Source organism: Erigeron canadensis, chromosome 4 (genome assembly GCF_010389155.1).
Source record: "Erigeron canadensis isolate Cc75 chromosome 4, C_canadensis_v1, whole genome shotgun sequence".
Taxonomy (NCBI): Eukaryota; Viridiplantae; Streptophyta; class Magnoliopsida; order Asterales; family Asteraceae; genus Erigeron; species Erigeron canadensis.
The window spans coordinates 41106864-41128886 of NC_057764.1; the positions used below are offsets into that span (position 1 = coordinate 41106864).

The window sequence follows — 22023 nt, forward strand, 5'->3', positions numbered from 1 at the left end:
GAGCTCCCTCGAAGTAGAAATGCCTATTTCAAATATCCGATGGAGGAAAACCCCCTCCTAATCTGCCTAAAGGCACGACGATTAATAGGGTACCCATCATAGGAAGACTTCCTATGTACTTCCCAACACCACTCTTTTTGCTTTCTGAATAGTCAACTGGTCACGTTGACCTTTATTTTCCTTCAATCTTTTTTCGATGCAGTGGCATCATCACCCTCTGTCTATGCCGGAGGAGGATTCAAAATCACCAAGTTGATCATTAGATTTATTAGATCACAAGAACATATATGTATGTATGTATATATGTTAGTTATGTTTCCTATTACAATATAATTTGATGATTTGTAGATGGGAGATCGAGGATGTGGATATGAAAAACTGTCTTTCGTTGGACCAGCCATTCAGCCCGAGTGGGGCTTGTCTTCAAATCAATAGAGTTTGACATCCACTTTCGCTTTTTTTGGGATGCTGGTTGGAGCGTATTTGTGGGGTTTCGTCTCAAATTCTTATGGCAGAGAGTAAGTTCCTCTGCCATTCTCTGTTGCATTTTCTTTTTTCTTTTTTTTTATCGGTCATTAGTTAACAAAGACAGTTTTGGAATGCAAATGTTTGTTATTGTTATGAATTAATGATGGGCCACCAACATCCATGATTAGTCCAGTAGTGGGTCATGTATTGGTTCATTTTTAGTATTTTAATCATAAGCAATCATATCTCATATGTTTATTTGTTTTGGAGCATCAATAATTGTAACAACTTTTTGATTTTAATATTAGCTGAGGAATAGATTGGTTTAATAATATTTAAATTTTGTCACGGTTGCACTAGTTGATGATTTCATACATACACTTCGATATGATCAACAAAAATTACTTTCTCTGGTAATTGACTGATTCTACCTGGACAGTATTCAAATTTCAACACATCACAGGTTTCAAAATTTTCTTATATGATAATTTCGAGTATATATTTTGTTTTCTTAAAAGAGTTTTTGTTTAAACGTACTGGATTTTGAAAACTACATGCTTTTCAAGAAAACAAGAAAACTATATATATGCTCTAGGCATTTTCGAGACAAGTTGCTCACCATGTCTCCAAGAACGAACTTGGTATACTCGATCCTATTGGTATCCGGTGATATAGAAACGTTGAAAAACATCTCTAAATATATGCGTCTCAAATACTAAAACAGAATTGCTAAAGTACTTGTATACTATTTGTGATCATATCTGCTGAAGTTTAGTTTGAATTGTGGAATTTGATATGTAATGTTAACTATTATAATTTAATTTGTAGATGGGAGATCAAGGATGTGGATATACATTGGATGAAGCACTTTCTACAATTGGGTTTGGGAAGTTCCAAGTTGTTGTGCTTGCGTATGCCGGGTTGGGTTTGGTAGCAGAATCAATGGAACTGATGCTTCTGTCTTTCGTTGGACCAGCCATTCAGCCCGAGTGGGGGTTGTCTTCGAATCAAGAGAGTTTGATATCCACTGTCGCTTTTTTTGGAATGCTGGTTGGAGCGTATTTGTGGGGTTTCGTCTCAGATTCTTATGGCAGAAAGTAAGTTCCTCTGCCATTCTCTGTTGGATTGTTTCGTTGGACCTGTTAATTTAATAAGTCTTGTTAGGAACTTATAGTCGGTTATAAGTCTAGAAAAGTTGTGTCCGTTAATTAGAAAGTTGTGTCTATTTGTTAGAAAAGATGTCTATTAGGAAATGATGCAATGGCTCACAAAGGGGTATCAATGAACCAACACATCTCTTCATTAGTACCATTTCATTGTGTATACTGTAGATATATCGGCCATATCTATAGTTTTAGTGGTTTTAGCATGAAAAAAATATGTGTAAGACACAAAAATTCATAAGTGTGTAATAACAACAATTCATTCTATATACAAAAAGATTATTACGTACATATTTCATGTTCTCGATCCTACTGGACCAACATGTTTACCTTGTTGTACAGATCAAATTATACATTGTTGTTCAAACATACACTCTCTAATCATCATTATTACTCGACTTTTACTCTCTGGTCTCGTAGGAAAGGATTCCTTGGTGCAGCTATAACAGCAACTGGAGCCGGGTTGTTGAGTGCTTTTGTGCCAAGTTATACAGCGTTGTTGACTCTTCGTTGCATAGTTGGTGTTGGTCTAGGGGGCGGGCACATATGTGCATCATGGTTTCTAGAGTTTGTCCCGACGTCAAATAGAGGGGTTTGGATGGTCGTTTTTTCAACTTTCTGGACAGTTGGAACAATCATGGAAGCTTCACTTGCTTGGGTATGTACATTATCATCCCTTTAACATAATATTCTTGTTGGATCAGAATCCTCCTCATCGGCATGTTTTCATACTTTTTAACTCATAACCGACCTCCCTGATTCACAACTTTGATGTTTTCTTAGTGGATCATGCCTGGATATGGTTGGAGGTGGCTACTTGGACTATCGGTAGTTCCATATTCTGTTGCACTATTGTTTTATGGTTTTGTGCCAGAGTCACCAAGATACCTTTGTACGAATGGGAGATTAACTGAGGCACAATACATACTTGAAAAGGGAGCTGCACTCAATAACAAAAAATTTCCAGTTGGCCTACTTGTTTCTGACCATACGAAGGACCTCGTTTATGAGAGCCAGTCTCCTGAAACTACCTTGTTACTCTCCTCAATGACAAATAAAATAGATGATTCCCAAAGAAATACCCCGTCCGTTTTTATGCTTTTATCACCAAAGTTGATCAGAACAACACTGCCCCTATGGTTTCTGTACTTTTGCAACACATTTTCTTACTATGGCATTATTTTGTTAACTTCACAATTAAGCATGGCGCAAAGTGAATGTGACCCGCTTACTTTGCAATCAGAAAACATCAAGGATGACAGCCTCTATATAAATGTATTCATCACTAGCTTGGCAGGTACTAGTCCATCCTAAACTTGGCTTTCATCTTTTTCTTGTGCATTGTTTAATATATTGAATTCGGTCTAGTAATCCCACTCCTTTAGCATATTGTCATCAAGTTGATTAAGTTTAATTAGATCAAATGGGTTTGTACTATTATATGCAGAGCTTCCTGGGCTAGTTATAGCAGCTGTGACATTGGATAAAATAGGACGAAAGATATGTATGGAAATCCTGATGATTGGTGGATTCATATTATTATTGCCCTTGGTTGTCCATCACAATGACATAATGACCACATCCTTTCTCTTTGGAGCTCGTATGTTCGTCTCAACAAGCTTCGTTGTTGCTTGTATTTACGCCCCAGAGGTATATATATACACATATATGTCCCCTTATTATAATGTCTCTAGCTAGTTGTTCTTTACACTTACCCCGGGAGTTTCTATATATAGGTGTATCCGACGAGCTTAAGAGCAACAGGTGTTGGAATAGCTACCGCGGTTGGAAAAATTGGTGGGATGGTATGCCCTCTAATAGCAGTTGGGATGGGTAGTGGTTGCCACCAAACACTTCCAGTAATTCTGTTTGAGGCTACTATACTTCTATCTGGTCTGGCTGTCATGTTGCTTCCATTTGAGACGAAAGGCAAGGAATTAACTGATAACATAGAATGAATGTATCATGTATATCCTTTAAAAGAGACAAAGGCTTCAACTACTATACTTAAAAAATATATATTTAAAACAATATTCTACTAAGCTAAGATTGTTAAGATCTCGATATTCATCTTGAGATTTTACAATCCCATTCATCGAGATTTATCAATGAATGATTTTAAAAAGGTAAAGTTTATAAATTTTCATTGCCCAAAGGTTAATGTTTAATTTATAAATGTCTCGTATTTAATAAACATTACAACACACATATATAGATTAGAACATGCAGGTTGCATCTTTCTATCTTGATTCGATCTAACGAATTCGATCTTGTAAAGACCAAAAAGATCCTGAGTAGAATATCGACATTAAAAACTTTTGTAAAAAAGAAGAGAAATCTGTAAAAAAAAAAAAAAACATTGAACGAATTACAAAAACGAATTTTGCTACCACTACATTCTAAATATTGAATTGTCCGATTATGAATAACTCGCGGTCACGGTCCACCAGTTCGCAACTTCGCATGATCAATAACTCGCGTCCCAATAAGACAGCAATAAACGACAAAAGGGTAATATGGACAAAGGCTATCCGCTATAGTTAGGAATAAGAAAACTAAATTCCACATATCTTACGAGAATTAACTTTTTTTTTTTTAAATAGATTTCGTATAACATCAACATCATTATTTCTAAATATCATATTTATGTATGTGTTAAAGATTGTTCTTTGAACTTACGTGTCAATAGGTAATGCTATCTATCAAGGAGGTTAACCATCATAATAGAACTAACTAAAAAACTTTACGTATAGATTATACAAATTTGTATCAAATTTTTTATTTTCCCTTACATCATAAATATCATTTGGTATATTATTGCAGCTATTGAAGTTATACACGTGTTATATAAGATGTGTGAGAATGAGTTTTGAAATATAATTTTATTTTTTTTAGTAATCAAAATCACTTAATCAGATACAAAAGATGCTTCATAAAAGTACTCGTATATTGTTTGATATTAGCTATGTCGTTCGATAACTTAAAAACAAGTAACTAAGTTTTTAGTGTTTTATAAGTTAGTTTATCAATTACATAAGTAAAATGACTAAAATAACATCTTTATAATTGTTAAATTTAACCCATGGTTAATACCTTTATAACCTATATTAATAATCTTGCTACCATATAAAATAGTTTTTCAGTATTATTTCATATATGAATCTTAACAACTATCATATGAGCTCTAATAACTTAATTATATTCTCTCTTCTTCTTTTTTATTTTTATGATTTACATTAGCTAATTCTTTGAAATTAACAATACTAAATTTAGTATTTCGATGTTAACATTTGAGATGATGTAGAAAATATCATACTCGTATTTAGTTATTGAATTAAAAACAAAAAAAAAACCTTTACCTACGATACTTGAAAATAAAATAAATAAATATCGAAACTTATAAATTCCAAGTTCCAATATCGAATAAGTATATACTTGGGGAAAATTGAAAAATAAGACTCGGCCCGTCGGCCGTTCCATCCAATAGTCGACACATAAAAGATCATGCCAAAAATGAAAATGATTAAAAATAATATTTTCTTCCTATTAAAAATGTAAAACTTTTGTCAAAAATTACACGTGTGTTGCTTCATTTTCACGTGTTTTCCATCACAAGAGTCGTATGATTTGTGCCTTTTTTTCGTTTTAATAATAAGGGATAATTTGATTAGATATATGAATATATAGATTTAAATCTCATCTGAAAAGTCATTTCATTTGTATTCAACAAAAAAACCCCTGCTAATTCTATGTCAACAAGAGATACACATTCTCATTCAAAGGTTACGATTCCAGGTTTTAACATTTTAAATTAATTATTCTTCAGATTCATACAGTTTCTTTATTTGATTATGAAGTCTGATAATCCAAGTTAACTCATGGTTGAAAAATTATGTTTAGAGTGTGTGACTGTGTGTTGACGTGTCATTATTAAGTCACGATTTTTATGTTTCAAAAGATGTGAAAATGGTTGTAATTAAAAGAGTATTCAAGACTTGTTTGAACAGAGCCCCTTTTGGTTGTTTGTGTATAGATGGATAGACATATAATCTTTAGTACTTGGTGCAAATTGGACATCATTAAGGTAAAAAGAACATGTACTAGGTTTTTCATCACACAAGAAAGATAAATAAATAAAAGATAGCAATATTGACTAATTTTTATGAGAGAGATTGTTTCGAAGAGTGAGGTATTGATTTTTGTTTTTGATAATCGTGCTTAGATGGGAGATCATGGGTATGAATATACGTTGGATGAAGCACTTGCGACAATCGGGTTTGGGAAGTTGCAAGTTATTGTGCTTGCATATTCTGGACTAGGTTGGGTAGCGGAAGCAATGGAGATGATGCTCCTGTCGTTTGTAGGACCAGCTATCCGGCCTGAGTGGGGGTTGACTTCGAATCAAGAGAGTTATATATCAACTGTCGCGTTTTTTGGGATGTTGGTTGGAGCATACCTTTGGGGTGTCGTGTCAGATACATATGGAAGAAAGTAAGTGTCTTTGATTCTTTTTCTGTTCTGGCTTTGGTTTTTTATAATTTCGTATGCAAAGTACACACTATATGTAAGTATGCACTGATGACCAATTGCTGTGGGGATTAGAGATGAATCAATCAAATAATTGGTATTGATTTTTAGATGCATTGCAGCTGTGACGAAAACTGTCTGCTTGTTTGCCAATTCAAAATTTCTTTCAAGGAACATCATATGCTCAAACATAGATTTTATAATGAACAATGTTACTCAACCTTTATTTGGTCCCTTCACTTTGGTCTCTCAGGAAAGGATTTCTTGGTTCAACTATACTTACAAGCATTGCTGGGCTATTGGGCGCTTTTGCACCAAATTATATAACATTGTTGATTCTTCGTTGCTTTGTTGGTATTGGTCTAGGGTGTGGCCATGTGTTTACATCCTGGTTTCTAGAGTTTCTTCCGACTACAAATAGAGGGGCTTGGATGGTGGTTTTTTCAACTTTTTGGACAGTTGGAACTATCATGGAAGCTTCACTAGCTTGGGTAATGGCCTTTAACTAAGTTTAATCTCAATATGTTGATTTGTACAACCTTAACCCATTCTTAAAATGATTTTATTGCAGTGGATCATGCCTACTTATGGTTGGAGGTGGCTACTTGGATTATCTATATTTCCATCTCTTGTGGCACTACTGTTTTATAATTTTGTGCCAGAGTCTCCAAGATATCTTTGTACACAAGGTAGATTGATGGAGGCACACCGTATTCTGGAATATGGAGCTGCACTAAACAATACATCTCTCCCGGTAGGTCTGCTTGTTTGTGATCAAACAAATGATATGCTCAACGAGGGCGAGTCATCAGAAAGTACTGCGTTACTTTCCTCCATCACAAATAAGACCAACGATACTCAAAGAAGCTCCTCTTCTATACTTATGCTTTTTTCACCCAAGTTGGCTAGAACGACGCTTCTCTTATGGTTTTTGTACTTTGGCAACACGTTTGCATATTATGCCATTATATTGTTGACTTCACAACTAAGCCTAGGCCAAAGCGAATGTTATTTAACCACTTTGCTATCAGAATCAGAAAATATCAAGGATCCTAGCCTCTACACAAATGTATTCATTACAAGCTTGGCAGGTACACAAACTCAACTTGTGTTGCATTCAATTCTTCTTGGTTGTTTAAAGTTTTACCTATATCTGATTGGATCGTGTGGGTATGTTTTGCAGAGCTTCCTGGGCTTGGATTAGCAGCTTTGATATTGGACAGAGTCGGTCGTAAGATTTCTATGGAAATCATGATCGTTTCAGGATTCGTTTTATTATTTCCACTAGTTGTCCATCAGAATGCAATAATGACCACATTCTTTCTATTTGGAGCTCGTATGTTCATTTCAGCAAGTTTCATTATTGTGTGCATCTATACGCCAGAGGTATGTTTCTCATAACACTCTCTTAAATCCATGAAAACTGCAATAATCTCTGTAACGATTGAGTTTATGGAATTTGCACATTATCATTATTATAAACTCGATGATACTTATTTGGTCATCAACATGGTAGGTGTATCCAACAAACTTAAGAACAACTGGAGTTGGAATAGCAACAGGTATAGGCAGAATCGGCGGGATGGTATGCCCTTTGATAGCAGTTGGGATGGGTAGTGGCTGCCACCAAACACTTCCCGTAATTCTGTTTGAGGTTGTGATACTTCTATCAGGCGTGGCTGTCATATTGCTTCCATTTGAGACAAAAGGAAGAGAATTAGCAGACAGTGTAGATGTACCTGTCCAACATGTTTTAGTAGTGTGAATCTTTTACATATACGAATGCTGGTAATGAAAACCAAGGTTTGAACCATGAGCATTACATTGGAAAAGTTTATTTACCCTGTTCAGCATGTTCTAGCCCCCGGTTAATAGTCATGTAATCCAAGATTTGTACCAGGCGTGCAATAGAAGCAGTTATTTATGCGAGCACAAGCGAATGATATTTACATTAAAAAAGCATCTGTCATAATTCAGTTGGTTCTTGTGAAGTAGTAAAAAACATGGATTTATTTAGTCTACTTGTGAGTGGATAGAGAACTATTATGTTCTCTAAAGCTAAATGATTAAATTGTTTTGATCTTCATTCTTGAAAGATAAAAATTGATCACTGTTATTATAAAACAAGCTTGTCTTTATACTTTGCTGCTTTTTATCATTAACATAATGAAACTCTTGGTTCTCAGCTTCACGTACGACGAGGAAAAAAAATGTAGAAAATAAGAAGAAAATGAAAAAAACAATTATAAGTAGTAGCATAACAAAAATATGCTTTCCAAGCGCTACATTAGTTTGTCTCGAACTCTCGATAGTAAGCATTGAACGGGCCAGCGATAGAGGCGGACTGGGCGGGTTTATACTTGAAGAAATCAATATTAAAGAAAAACAGAATACTGTATTTAATAGCTTAGCTAACTTTTAAGTATATAATGATGGCACACCTTTATTTCAACATTGGAAAACAGATGACATGTAGTAATTAATTTACTGTGCACCTAGCACGTGCTTATTGCAAAGTGATTAAAAAAATGAAGGAAAGGGGTAAATTGTTGATATAAATCGAAAAGGAATTGCAAATAACATAACGAAGGAAGAAAAATGTTCTCACAACTCATTGATGATATATTTTATGGAGAAATTACTATCATTTCCTGTAACAACTAACAAAAAATCCTTATCTATTGTTTTAAGAAAAAGGAAATTACATTGGAGTATATGATCCTATTTCTCTTCAAATGGGTATCAACAGATGAGAATAAGGTAAGTCGAGCCGTCACTACAACCTAAAAAAGCTCAGTTAATCTTAGCCTTGGGTCGTCTTGGCTTCAACACAAACCATAGTACAACGAACACTACCAAAAACGCAGGAATGGTGGTCAAGTCTAACTCAACCTTAACCTTTCTCTGTTTGGTGCAGTGAATCTGGTGCATGCTGGATACCGTCACATTTACATAATCAATGAACCTAAACCAGAAAAGAAATCACCATACTATTAGCCACATAGATGGTTCTGAAGTAGAACACTTGGTTTCAATGCTATATCCCAAAAAGAAAACTATACAAAATGAATGTAACCATATACTCCATATTAGCCACATAGATGGTTCTAAAGTGGAACACTCGGTTTCAATGCTATAGCCCCTCCAACCCACACACCCATCCACTACAAAAATATATATATATATACACAAAATGAATGTAACCATATGCTCCATATTTGCTTCATTTCTGTCTATTCATGGTTCCTATTTCAATAAATAAAAAGCCCCAAATTGAAGATGATCAGGATGAATAGATCCAACATCAACAATATTAGGCATCCACTTGCTTTATACAAAATCTTGGAGATCATGAAATTAAGAAACTTGGTAGTAAAAAGTCAAAATCCTCAAAAAAATTTGGAAATCAGCAACTTGCCAAGTATTAACAAACAAGTATGGATATGTGCCACATTCTAGTTTACATATAAATATACATGCATTTCTTAGTTCCTCACCCACCTACACGTAACATGTGTATGAGTAGACAATGATCTAGAAGCAAGCCATTAAGAGAAACAAAAGAAAGAATTAGATATTCTTAAATGTCAAATAACTAACCCTTTGGAAGCATCTTCCAAACTGCTCAAAAGTCTCAATGCATCCACAAATTGTAAATCTCCAGCAATTGCAGATATCTGAAACATAGGGTTTACAAATATGAAATGTCTTAAAATCAAAAACAAGGAAGAGGAGGAAAGCACTACCATAGTCACACACAACTATAAGAAATTAGAACAGTGATGTTACATGCCAAATGAGTTGTGCTTGCATTAATTATACAAGAAAAGGCAGCTCAACTTACTCTTTTCCACCGGTTAATAACATAGTTATACTTATCCACCAAGTGTCGCTCATGCATCAGGAAGGGCTTAAAACTTTGTTCAGCTAGTATTTGTTAAGTATCACAAAATCTCTAATTATAAATGAAATAGCAAGTGAAATGGTCAGGCCCAAACAGACTGGGTCGGGTGGACCCACATACAGATCTGTCCACTTTTTAAATCTTTATATTGATTATTTATTCCGTTACGTGTGATTACAAAAACAATATATTAGAATATATTTATCAAAATCATATAATAAAACGGTGTAGAAATTGTATATATTAAGTATAGAGTTCCTGCAGTGCCCATTTGTCGCATCCCCTTTTCAGCAAAATGTTTCAGTTTGACCTGTTTGAGATGAAACATAAACCCAAATGGACTCATTCCTAAGTACATGGCCATAAATCAAACTCCTGTGCTACCATGTAACCATGTGCAACTATCAACAGAGCAAAAGGATACATGTACGTTCCATAAGTAATCGTTGAATTGCTGTGTTAACTTGCTGTATAGACTCCTCAAGAGTTGTTAGCATATAACTCCGTGCAATTGTATCTGACTGAAACTGTGAGATATGCCAACCTTGAGAAGTGACTGACATTGGATTGCATCCAACAGACCATACCCAGTCCTGCCACGTAACAATATCTTAGTCCCACAAATTAATTGATAAACATCATATCATAAGCTAGCTTCAATAATTGACATAGTTACTACTTAAAGTAATTTTACAGGACATTAACAAAATAAAGGCTTATCACTTGTATACACTCCGTCACAAAAAGAAATAATGCAGCATTTTCGTTATTCAGCAAGATTCCTATCCAAATATATCTAATTGTCCCTTAGCAACCATTAGTCCATTACAAGAAATAGTTAAATTAATTTCGGATCACAAGCATTTATTAAGGTGTACTTTTGAGACTTAAAAATAAATTGAAAAAATTCACTAAGCTATATGAGAAGTCAAATGTTGCATCTTTTTTAGCTGCAGAAATTTTATATATATTCTTCTCGGGACATAAAACTGTCTTACATAGCAGCGAAACATTGAAGGGTAAAGTGCACCAAAATGTAGCTAACTATGGCTGAAAGGTTGTAGTGTGCACAAATTACCAGATTGGCTGTGGTGTGTCGAACACTTAGTAAAATGTCCAAATGATGTAACCGACCAATCAAAAACTTGCATGTGGAAACTCATATGGGTTGCCACATATACCATGTTACATGATTTGGACCTAAGATATCAACATACAATGTCCAAAACCTTATTTCGTTCCTACTATATACATTTGGTCATAGTTGGTTACATGTCAGGGTACTTACCCCAACATTAAACGGAGTTGATGTGTAGATTCGTTGCAGCGCTTACAATCAATCAGACTACAAAAAAAATCTTGTTCTAGAGAGTAAACTACCTACCATTTTAGCAAAACAAAATAATATTTGTAGCAAAGAAAGTTGTAAAGTGTCTTTATATGTTCTTGGAATAATAATTAACTTATCATAATTGGATTATGGAACACGATTGCAAAATGTATCTCTTTCTATACTTCAACATATGGAATACCTCAATTGCAGTATCATGAGCTTGACTGTAGACAAGATGAAGGGGAAGCAACCCGGCAATATGTTCAGAAACAGCAGCCAATGCAGGTTTTATGGGCCTCCTGAATATAGCATAGAAGTGTAACCCTCAAAACCAGGTCAAAATAATAGTACTGGCATGCTTAATTGTGAGGTAAGTAAAACATATATTCAACAGCTATGGTAGGCAAAAAAAATGCAGAAGACTTGCTAAAATAATACATAGAACTCCACCTCAAGTTCCACAGCAGGGATCTCCCATTGCATTGTAGATGACTTTCCCATGATGATGCATCAGATTGGAGAACAATAACCATATCAGAGAGTGCTTTTGCCTGATAATGTTTGTCCACTAACAATGGTTCTCCATGAATAAACCAGAAAATTGGTACTTCAAGTGTGGACCTACTATGAGCATGAGACCCTGCAATTACAAACATGACAGTTACTTCATTGTACTGAAGCCGGCAGGTGTAATTACAATCAGAGGGTTCAGTTATTACTCTAACTTCAGTAGAAGTAAACATAAAACTTGGCACTGGCATTGACTGCTATATCAACTATTGACGGCATAAGTAAAAGTTTTGACAAAGTATCCAATGATCTAGTATCTTTAAAAAAAGCAGAAATTCGAGAATGACTTCTGTCCGCTTTACATAAGATGCGGCCTTAAAGGATTTACATTATTAGCAATGATTTCTGTCCACTTTACTCATGAGCAAAGGACAACACGAGTTACTTTAGAATCTTTTCGGTCTATATACCAAACTTAGGGTGATAAAGCACATAAGTTCTTTTCATGTCTATTATACAAGGTATGAACCCCTACATCAAAATCAAAAGCACAAACTTCAATCGACATAAATAACCTGCCAGGAATAATGACCCTCCCAGAGATCCTTTTACTTGAACAGGATAATAATGAGAAAACGAGGTAACGCCTCTTTTTCCAGAAAGAATAGCTTCTTTAGAAAGACATAAATGGTAACAGCAGAAAGAAGAACCTTTAAGAGAGCCACGATCACCCAGTCTCTGCAACTGATGCTGTAGAATAGATGAATCAAGATATGAGCGAACATTTCTCCTGAATGTTCCATTCACAAGCAACATTGGTACAGCAGAAGCTCTTCGAGCTACAGAAAAGGCCATTGCCAAAGCAGGATCCTCAGAAAGTGGTAACCTAAAAACAATACACAACCCAATATACAGATGGTTACAAAACTGTAATAACCTAAAAAAAATATTTATAGGCTAAAAGTTTTTTAGCTCGATCGGTGTGTGTTTTTATTGACGAGTAGATATATAAATATATGATTAAGGTGCACATACATATGTTGACTGAACAGTGGTTTTTGAGAAGGTAACAGTAAAGAGGAAAGTCCATCCTGGATAGCATTGATATCCACAGGCAAATGCTTGACACTCCTGACTTTCTGCATTTCAGAAGCAAAAAACAAGAATTAATTTTAACTGAGTTGTCTGAATGTGTTTTCTTCTTATGAACACATATTTTACCTCCTGTGTAACGAAAAATAACTGGAAAGATATTTTCTCGTAATGATGAAAAGCCCCATCAGCAATAGAAGGTGATATAATATGCCTCATAGATCCCCATAATGTTGCGCCCATATGGGCAAGGAAGGTATCACGTGCAACTGTGTAGTTGTGAAATTCCTGTACATACTATGCATTATGTATTACTACACATCGTTCAAACTACAAGTTATTTATGTGCAGAACTGCAGATGGTAGCATGCTAAATCGAACCCATCCCACAATAGGCTCGCATCATGCCATAAGCTAGGTGTAGAACTCCCAAAAGCTAGCTTAAAGGAGGAGGGGACATCTAGACTTATAAACCACCAACCAATCCCATACTTGGCCGATATGGGATCGTAAGAATGCCCCACCCTTTGAAGAGCCAATGTCCTCGTTGGTCATGGCTATGTTGGTCACAGTTGGCACCCTTCTTTTTGGGTCCAAGCCACCACTTCATAGGCCACCACTCCGAGTGTTGGAACCTCGAAAGGTAAGGCCGGCTCTGATACCAATTGATACGAACCCATCCCATAATAGGCTCGCATCATGCCATAAGCTAGGTGTAGAACTCACTCCCAAAAGCTAGGCTCAAAGGAGGAGAGGACATCTAGGCTTATAAACCACCAACCAATCCCATACTTGGCCGATGTGGGATCGTAACACATGCATAAGAAGGAAGTATACCTCATAAGAATTATCACTAAACAGATTCCAGCTCTCCATCCGTTTTAAAGCATCTACAGCCTTCTGTTTATGACTTTCAACAGAATCATCATTTTCAAATGACTGGAGCTCTGTTTTTAAGTCCCGCATTCTTTCTTCAAGTTCTGGATTATAATTTTTTCCAAGAAAAACTATTTAATAGAAGGATCATGAAATTGTTGAAAGTACCAAAGAAGGCAAAGCATCTATTGGATAAAACATTAACAAAAAGTAAAATTCCATATATATTGGACAAAACTTTAACAAAAAGAATAATCCAAACATCAACAAAAAGAATAATCCAGATATACTGGATAAAACATTAACAGATAGACTACCTTCACACAGAGAAAGCTTCGCCCTTCTTCCCCAACAATGTTTGAAAGCAAATAGCTCATATATATCAATCTCTGCTAAAAGGATATCTATGGCTTGATGATCTTTCTGGCAAATTAGAATATAGTATACGTTAGGCAGATAATAATCAGAAAGTAAACTTCATTTTCAGTACCATATACTGTAAAACATTAAATCAAACATGAACTTCTACAATTGTGAATAGCATCGTGTCGCAACCTTTGCCATGAAACAAAAAATCTACAATCAAACTAGCCTCGGTATCATGGATGACAATGTTAAAAAGATCATGCAAAATATCCATCAAATTTTGTAATTGTAAATCCTCAGTATCATGGATGGCAATGTTAACTTATCAAACATGAACTATCTGTTTAATCCTCATTTTTTATAGTTAGAACTTACAACCCCTTCTGACAATAAGAATTTGAAGCTGTTCAATTGTTTTTTGAGCTAATCTTAGTGTGGAACCTTATCCTGATAATAGTATATAACTAATGCGAAAGAGTATATAACAGAACAGATTTGAAAATATTTAAATCACAATGAAACATTGGCGTACTTGCTGGAGATGTTGACAATATTTTACTTAATAAATATACTGATATTGAAAAGCTTTTTCAATCAATTTTGGGTAATCTGATGGCTGAAAACTAGTCGATATATCGACACTGATAGTGCTAAGCATTATACAATCTTATATATAAAGGGTTCAAATTTTAGTTTTAGTATATTTTTGGAGATAACCATGTAGCTTGTTGGATTTTCCATCATCCAATCAAAAGTGAATGTAGCCTACATTGTTCTATTCCACCTCCTTCTATCACGGGTAGTAAGATTCTATTCTCGAAGAACTACTTCTATTCAGGACTGTTGTCTTAGCAAGGCGGCTCCCTTGTCTCCAGAATCAAGGATAACGTACATATTTAATAGATTGTAGTTAAGATACCTACATCCCCAAATGCAGCAAACTTTTCTTGAATTGCATCTTGCAAGTGATCTTCAGCCTCTTCTTCTGAAATTTCTAATATCCACAAGAAATACATGATAAGTAAGCATATATACAACAACAATACCCAATTTCACAAATATGCAGGGTATGTGGATGATAAGTAAACATAAATAGGACAAATGCGCTCAGAAACATAGCCTAAAATAAAATAAGACTTCAGAATGGAAAGTATCTATCAGTTTTTGAACATAACTTCGGGAAATGAAACCTTGAACCATGTACAAAAGAAATAACTTAAAACGATAATTCCATGATACCAATTACCATACACTAAGTAACAGGTAAGGCACACCCACTTACGAACAACACAATGTTGCTGCAATAAAGGTAGTTTTAATGGTAATTCAGTACCTGCAACTGCACCAATAGTTTTCTCCACATTTGGTAAGCTCGCTTCTGTACGCACACCTTCTCCACCCACAGCAGGTCCCCAAGAGAAAGGACCTGCACTTAAATCAATAAAGGCCCACCTGTCTTTTCCAATCCATGTATCTGTAAGACATTCTGCATGGAGACCACTCAAATCGCCAGATTTCAGATCCTTTGTCCACTGCACCTTCATGTCCTCATTTTTTCCATTCAACAACTATAAAAAAAACAAATAACACATAATCAGTATACACCTATAGATAATTTCAAAAATATCTGCCCACTTTAACATTATATACTTCCGATATTTAATATATCAAACCTGAACAACTTTCACTTGAATAATATCAGCCGCATCTTTCTTTTCGTATAACCTCTCAACATTGTTCAAAGCATTAAGATAGCTATTATACCATTCTACCTGAGTTTGCAAGTAAAATCACATATTAGAACATATGTACATTGCATTAAATGTGAGATCTATAGCAAGTTTGTACACAGAGCAGGCAACTTAAACAAAATCCATGAGAATATTAAAATCATTCTCAGGACCAATGCAGCCATGCAAAATGGTAAAAAAGATATCGCAAATGCTCAAAACAGAAGCTAAGGAATGCCTTTAACAACAAGTGCAAAAGTTCTTTTAGCTTCCCTTTATATTATACTATTATAGTGATCCAAATATGAGGTTCCACATGACACTACTGTCATTATAAGAATCAAAACAAAGCCGGTCAGTCACAAATTATGTCTATCGGCAAAATTACAAGATAGAGGAATAGTCATGAGCTGACTTAGTTGGTGTTACAAGTCTCTACTAAAAAAATGTAGAGACCACAACTTGAATATATCATCCAATAAATCCCCATTCGCCCATTTTCCATCTCTACTAAAAAAATGTAGCTGAATTAGACATCAGTACAACCACAACTTGATCAACTAGCATAAAGAGGAATAGAAGATGAGAAGTCGTATAATGACAAACGTATATTTATGTATTGTGTGTGTGTGCCTGTGTGGTCTCATGGTCATGTCATGCCAAACTTCTAATTTGTGATGCCACAGAGGAGTGAAAAGGAACAAAAAGAACTAGACAAGTTTTTAGGTTTTTTATCCTAGAGGGCTTAAGAGAACTAACCGTGTCCGTTTCTTCAGTTATTGTCCAAGAAAATTTCGCCATTGGGTGCTTTTCGTACAAGGGTCTCTTGGTTGTTTTTATAGCTGAGCATAGAGTTGTTTCTTAGGTTATTACCCATTTAACTTATATATTTATATATATATATAGGCAGTAATAATATAAGTCTGTACACACCAAGAGGATTTTCTGTCACACTTCCAGAGTGGAGTATTTTTTCTTGTAAACTCTTATCCTGCACGCAAAAATACATGGAGTCACTTGTCAGTGCTTCATCTAGAACTTATGAAAGGTCGCCAAGAGGCAAGAACTACGTGACAATTAAACAATGTACAACCGCTTCATGTAAGAATTTTCACATATGTATATGTGTATATGCAGTACCTCCTTAAGAAATTTTATTTCACTCTCTGACAATCCTCTCCTGCAAAAATTTACAACATTGTCAACCACAAGTGTGTCGATATTTGCACATAGGATGGGGTCATGCATCTTCAACATCATACCATTTAGCAAAAATAATTGCTATCAAAAGCAACACACAAAGAAGTCATACAAGATCTTCATAGTGGCTAAACAGAATATCATAAACATTTTAGAGGTAAAATAATTGCTAGGTACATCTTCGGATCTTTATAAGCGATCCCAGGTTAGAATCCCGCAAGGTAAAATCTTGTGAAGATGGCCAGGAAAGGGTTCGGAAATGGTGACGGAACATTCCTCTTAGACCACGTATATCTGAGTCTAAAAGACACTCTCTCACCGGGTAACCTGATAGAGGATACCTCATCTGTTTACTTGTTTATTTAAGAGGTTGAAAAAAGGTACAGAGAACTCTAGTAGAAGCAAACATCAAGTAGCGAGCACTATATTAACATGAAAAAGGTTACCAATTGCTTAATGACTCTTCTCTTATAGTACAGATTTTCATATTTTATCCTGATTGCCAAATATAAATAGGAAGATCTATGCAAATGTTCTTATAGTCAGTTCAAAATACTCTACAAAAAAATTAAAATTAAAACCGTCAATCATCATGAACAGATATATAAAAAAAACAACGTCGTTCCATAAACATGTAGAGCATAGAGCTTGATTCACAACGTAAAATTTTGATAAACATTTTATATACAAATATTACATAGCAACTAGAAACATAGAGCCTCTTAAAAGAAGAGAAGAACAAGACACATACGCACCTGTAGCCATATTTATCTCTCCTTGCATCACGCTTAGGATTCATTATGAAAATATTATACACATTATCTAGTTCAAGATATTCCACAAGGCTGGTGAAGAGAACATCCATCATTTCCACATCCACTTGCCAAAGACGGTCATCACTTTAAAAAGAGAGTTATCAATTAGAACGGTGAAGAATTGTATATGAATCACTACCATGCATATGAATATATCATATCAGGGATAGGCCTATATTGCAGTCACCAAATCCAAACTTAGGTGGGTGGTAAGAGTTCAGTATATGCAAAAATCGGATGTATATGCAATGAGCAATATATAATAACAATGTACACATATAAGGTACATATATGATTATTTCTGTGAGATACGAAGCTTGGAATCAGAGCATTGAACAATAAGTTGGTTAAACTTTTTCAGACCAAGAGAGGGAATATTACTATAGTTTTTGAAGTTAAATTGAAAAGTCTAATATTTAATGATTGATGACTTTCACTAACGTGACCTTTTGTGAATATAATGTTTAAGACATATATAAACGAAGGTATAAAGCAAAGCAGGTGTAGATACTGGTTGGAGAATACTGGAGATAAAAAGAACATGCAAGCAATGATTCCACATTTGCCAGTGAACAGTCTCAACTCCCAACAAATCCTAAACCAAATCATTCTAGAGTCTGAGTTTTCAGATGCTGATTTGAGTTTTCTGGTGTCTGCATACATGCGCTTCTCATTTGTTCTCACTTAATAAAATCATTGGCACAGCCATCGATTACACTTCTTTCCATGCCATTTGTTAACTTTCTTCTCTCTTCTAGTAACAAGAATCATATCATTTGGTTTTTATCAACAAAACTATCACTAGTGTATCAGTTCGAATATGTGTCTATGAGATATTTGTGTGCTCCACCCAAGGTATTATTGCTTTCGCCTATTTATCAGCATCAAGCTCAACGCCCCTCCTCAACTAAGCAACTTAGAAGATATGATACCCTTCCCAGTCCCCCATGAAAGAAGAAATGTGAAGTAAATAAAATAATCTATCAATAACTACATAATCAGGTTATAACAATATTCTAACATGATGCAAAAGGAAAAGTAGAAGACACTTTGACATCTACCTGGTATGATTAACATCATCCCTACGAGATAGGACACCAATAGCATGCTCAAAAAGGGAATTGACTTTATCGCTCATCAAGATAGCTTGAACCGAGAAGCTACGGGAGTAAGTGGCAATAAGTAAATTCTCAAAGACAGAAAATTAGTAAATCACAAAATACACTGTTAATACTACACTAGTTCACGAAAAGACAAGTAAAAATAGTACTTGTAATTAATGTGACTGACAAGAGGAAGATGATGCTGAAGATGACTTCTATCTATCCTGTTTTTGTAAAATGGAGCAAGAACTTCTTCAGTTTGTGGAATCCTGGTGTGTTCAAATATATGATCAATTTTTGTGAACCAGCGCTCAAGTTCATCAGCATGTAGCTTAAAGGCTGTGTCAATATCACAAAAATATATTCATGAACATCCAACTGGAATACTTTATATTTCATGAACCAATGAGTTAAGTCAGTGAAGTCAGATAAGCTATATACCTTGATTACCACTCCCCTCAAATCCTATAAAGATGAAATTCACAGGAACTGGAAGATACATATGTTCAACTTCCAAAATCTGTAAATAATTGGCGATATTCCCTGAAAAAAGAAACAAAGGTCATGCTTAATTCTAGGATTAATAATAACATTATTAACTTTATTACATCACTAATCTTATCAAAGACACACTTGAAGTTAATGATTTCATTATGCTTCACTGTATTGTTCAAAAAATAAGAGAATGTCACCTTAAAGTTAGGAGAAAGAAATAAAATGAGTACCTGCCTTGGTGTAGTTAAAAACATTTGATTCTTTAACAGGTGCAGTCTTCATATCATCGAAATCTACAAGTATCAATTATTTACAAGATATTAAAGGAAATAGCTAGAGAAACAAAGTTGGCATAGAACAAATTCCCTTACTAGGTGGAACAGGGGTAGATAACAGACAGAAACAAGATGATAAAGCGATAATAGAAGAGAAAAGAGACATGCATACCACTTCGTATGACAGATTCACTCCAGAACTTACTCCTCTCTTTAAGATTAAACAACGAAAATACTGATGACTTCCCAGTCTTACGATTCCCACCAGGAGATCCATATGACCTGGCTGCTATTAACTAGTACAAACAGTATACAAAGCAGCTATTAATTAACAATAATTACATTGCCATACGAAAAAGACATAATCTACTCGCATTCAGCCATTCAGTTGCCAATGTAATCACATGTTCAAAGAACACAAGGTATATCTACATTAAAGATTAATGTCACCGTTTCGAACTACACACGTCCTTAATGTTCTTGTATATAATTATACATTATATACACAAATTATTTATAAGTATATAATTATCTAAACCTCGGTCATTCTATGATAACGTAAAAATAACCAGATCACCCTCTTTTCATATTGCAACAAATAAATAGTAAAGTGACACATCACTCCTATCTTACAACACAACCAAATGACACCTCAGCAGCCGGCTACAAACTCTATCTTAACCTCGCATTATGCGGAGACAATGCTAGCCTTCAACTATAAGGTCCTTTTTCGTGTTACATTATAGCATGTAATCAACATTCCATACATTCAAATTCAGCACTTTACAATACACCTATAGACACAGATACACTATAGATACAGGTACACAAACACCACCCATATTTTCCATTTCAACTAATTACTAAATTATGAGAGATACAATAATCATTTCATAACAACTGAATTACACTTCAAATTATTAAAAACTAACATAGCAAGTAATTACAATCAACTAAAATTCATATTTTAATTAACTTACGATCAACAGGAGTGAAAACAAGGGAAGGAAACGGATCAAGTTGTGCGTGAAGGACATCGGAGCCCTAAATATATATTAGATTGAATTGATTTGAGCCTTTGTTATTCTAAGTATAATTATTATTTCAATTAATCAAAAGATGAATAATGAGGGAGTAAGGATCTGAAGACGACTGATGCGCGGACTCTATAGTTGTGTTGTGGACCTTGTGGTGGTGTTTTTTTGGGTAAAAGAAAATACTACTCGTAACTTACAAAAATGGTTAATAACCTTTTTGGTTACTTTGTAATTTTTTATTTTTGAAAATTGCTTGCAATAGGGATTGATCTAGCTTAAGTTGTCTGGGTCTGTGTTAGAGAGCCCCCTCACCCTCAATATCTAGTAGAAGGAGAAACTCCCAATTAAATCGCCCGAAGGTACGACATTTAATTAGGATAAAACTGGAGGACTCTTATTTGTGAAATACCTTGAAATGTTTTTTTCATGTCTCGAACTCAAGACCTCCAGCATTAAAAACGGGTGTTCAACCATTGAGCTATTAAGGAAAGTACTATAATGATTCGCACAATGCGACGATAACGATAGCTACAGATGGTGGTGGTAATAATAACGATAGTGACGGGTGGTAACGGCGTCATCTATATATTCATGAATAGGAATTGGGACGTATGAATTGACCTTTAATCATGGGCGCAACTATATAAGGGCGGGGAGGGGCGCCCGACCCCCAAAAATTTTTTCGCGATGTAGGGGATATATTGTTTTCGTGTAGAAAAATTTCGATATACTCATTTTCGACCCCCTATTTAAAAAAAAAGTGTTAGGGGAAAAAAATTTAGATCCCAACCCCCCTAAAAATTTTCAAGCTTCTTCAACGCCTTTAATAATAGGCTTTCGAGCCATCAAAGTACAGTACTTAAACTGTACACCTTTTCCAAAATCATGAATCATAATAATGGCACATGGTGGTGGTAGTAATAACGATGGTGACGGGTGGTAGCGGTAGCATCTATAACAGTTTTTTTAAGGATTAGATAATATATAATGTAAATAATTTTATTAAGAGTATTATTAGTATATTAAGAGTATTATTGGTATATTAAATGAATATATATTTAACCTAGTGGGAAAAAAGAGCATTTTGAAATTACATGAGAATGGGAGGTGGATAGTTTGTTTATAAAGG

The 22023-nt window shown here is 34.9% G+C and overlaps 3 protein-coding genes across 9 annotated transcripts; 2 read left to right on the plus strand and 1 right to left on the minus strand.

Moving 5' to 3' along the window:
* Nucleotides 1–307: 307 nt before the first annotated feature.
* On the plus strand, nucleotides 308–3695 carry LOC122595874 (organic cation/carnitine transporter 7-like). Of its 4 annotated transcripts, none has more exons than XM_043768342.1 (6): nucleotides 308–518; nucleotides 1297–1565; nucleotides 2052–2289; nucleotides 2415–2928; nucleotides 3079–3281; nucleotides 3368–3695. In XM_043768342.1, the coding sequence occupies exons 2-6, from the start codon at nucleotides 1297–1299 to the stop codon at nucleotides 3587–3589; spliced, it is 1446 nt and encodes a 481-aa protein (XP_043624277.1). In that variant the 5' UTR covers nucleotides 308–518; the 3' UTR covers nucleotides 3590–3695. The 4 variants fall into 4 exon arrangements, with proteins under 4 accessions (XP_043624277.1, XP_043624275.1, XP_043624276.1 ...); XM_043768340.1 differs by lacking the exon at nucleotides 308–518 and adding an exon at nucleotides 746–931; XM_043768341.1 differs by lacking the exon at nucleotides 308–518 and adding an exon at nucleotides 746–881.
* A 1659-nt stretch (nucleotides 3696–5354) lies between these two features.
* Nucleotides 5355–8174, plus strand: LOC122596142 (organic cation/carnitine transporter 7-like). 3 transcript variants are annotated; one of them, XM_043768670.1, is made up of 6 exons: nucleotides 5355–5426; nucleotides 5854–6122; nucleotides 6412–6649; nucleotides 6730–7249; nucleotides 7342–7544; nucleotides 7675–8174. In XM_043768670.1, the coding sequence occupies exons 2-6, from the start codon at nucleotides 5854–5856 to the stop codon at nucleotides 7921–7923; spliced, it is 1479 nt and encodes a 492-aa protein (XP_043624605.1). In that variant the 5' UTR covers nucleotides 5355–5426; the 3' UTR covers nucleotides 7924–8174. The 3 variants fall into 3 exon arrangements, with proteins under 3 accessions (XP_043624605.1, XP_043624604.1, XP_043624603.1); XM_043768669.1 differs by having other exon boundaries at nucleotides 5355–5413; XM_043768668.1 differs by lacking the exon at nucleotides 5355–5426 and adding an exon at nucleotides 5553–5715.
* A 574-nt stretch (nucleotides 8175–8748) lies between these two features.
* LOC122596158 lies at nucleotides 8749–21044 on the minus strand. Of its 2 annotated transcripts, none has more exons than XM_043768689.1 (24): nucleotides 20838–21044; nucleotides 20030–20153; nucleotides 19813–19875; nucleotides 19529–19630; nucleotides 19255–19426; nucleotides 19046–19144; nucleotides 17925–18068; nucleotides 17110–17149; nucleotides 16903–16960; nucleotides 16729–16811; nucleotides 15913–16011; nucleotides 15573–15807; nucleotides 15163–15233; nucleotides 14191–14296; nucleotides 13835–13977; nucleotides 13127–13285; nucleotides 12941–13044; nucleotides 12616–12791; nucleotides 11846–12035; nucleotides 11595–11694; nucleotides 10487–10655; nucleotides 10003–10085; nucleotides 9759–9835; nucleotides 8749–9123 (listed from the first exon to the last, which is right to left on the minus strand). In XM_043768689.1, exons 1-24 carry the CDS (start codon nucleotides 20892–20894, stop codon nucleotides 8952–8954), a joined length of 2826 nt encoding a protein of 941 aa, XP_043624624.1. In that variant the 5' UTR covers nucleotides 20895–21044; the 3' UTR covers nucleotides 8749–8951. The 2 variants fall into 2 exon arrangements, with proteins under 2 accessions (XP_043624624.1, XP_043624623.1); XM_043768688.1 differs by having other exon boundaries at nucleotides 13127–13294.
* Nucleotides 21045–22023: the final 979 nt, after the last annotated feature.

Bases quoted from the DNA above. Each gene is read 5' to 3' on its own strand.
- LOC122595874 (XM_043768342.1), top strand. From the start codon at position 1,297: ATGGGAGATCAAGGATGTGGATATACATTGGATGAAGCACTTTCTACA. The intron at 1,566-2,051 runs GTAAGTTCCTCT...CTGGTCTCGTAG, and splicing joins TCAGATTCTTATGGCAGAAA to GAAAGGATTCCTTGGTGCAG. The intron at 2,929-3,078 runs GTACTAGTCCAT...TATTATATGCAG, and splicing joins ATTCATCACTAGCTTGGCAG to AGCTTCCTGGGCTAGTTATA.
- LOC122596142 (XM_043768668.1), top strand. From the start codon at position 5,665: ATGGATAGACATATAATCTTTAGTACTTGGTGCAAATTGGACATCATT. The intron at 6,650-6,729 runs GTAATGGCCTTT...ATTTTATTGCAG, and splicing joins TGGAAGCTTCACTAGCTTGG to TGGATCATGCCTACTTATGG. The intron at 7,250-7,341 runs GTACACAAACTC...TATGTTTTGCAG, and splicing joins ATTCATTACAAGCTTGGCAG to AGCTTCCTGGGCTTGGATTA.
- LOC122596158 (XM_043768688.1), bottom strand. From the start codon at position 20,894: ATGTCCTTCACGCACAACTTGATCCGTTTCCTTCCCTTGTTTTCACTC. The intron at 15,234-15,572 runs GTACTGAATTAC...TGTGGATATTAG, and splicing joins AACTATTGGTGCAGTTGCAG to AAATTTCAGAAGAAGAGGCT. The intron at 10,086-10,486 runs GTATCCTTTTGC...AACAAATACTAG, and splicing joins ATTACTTATGGAACGTACAT to CTGAACAAAGTTTTAAGCCC.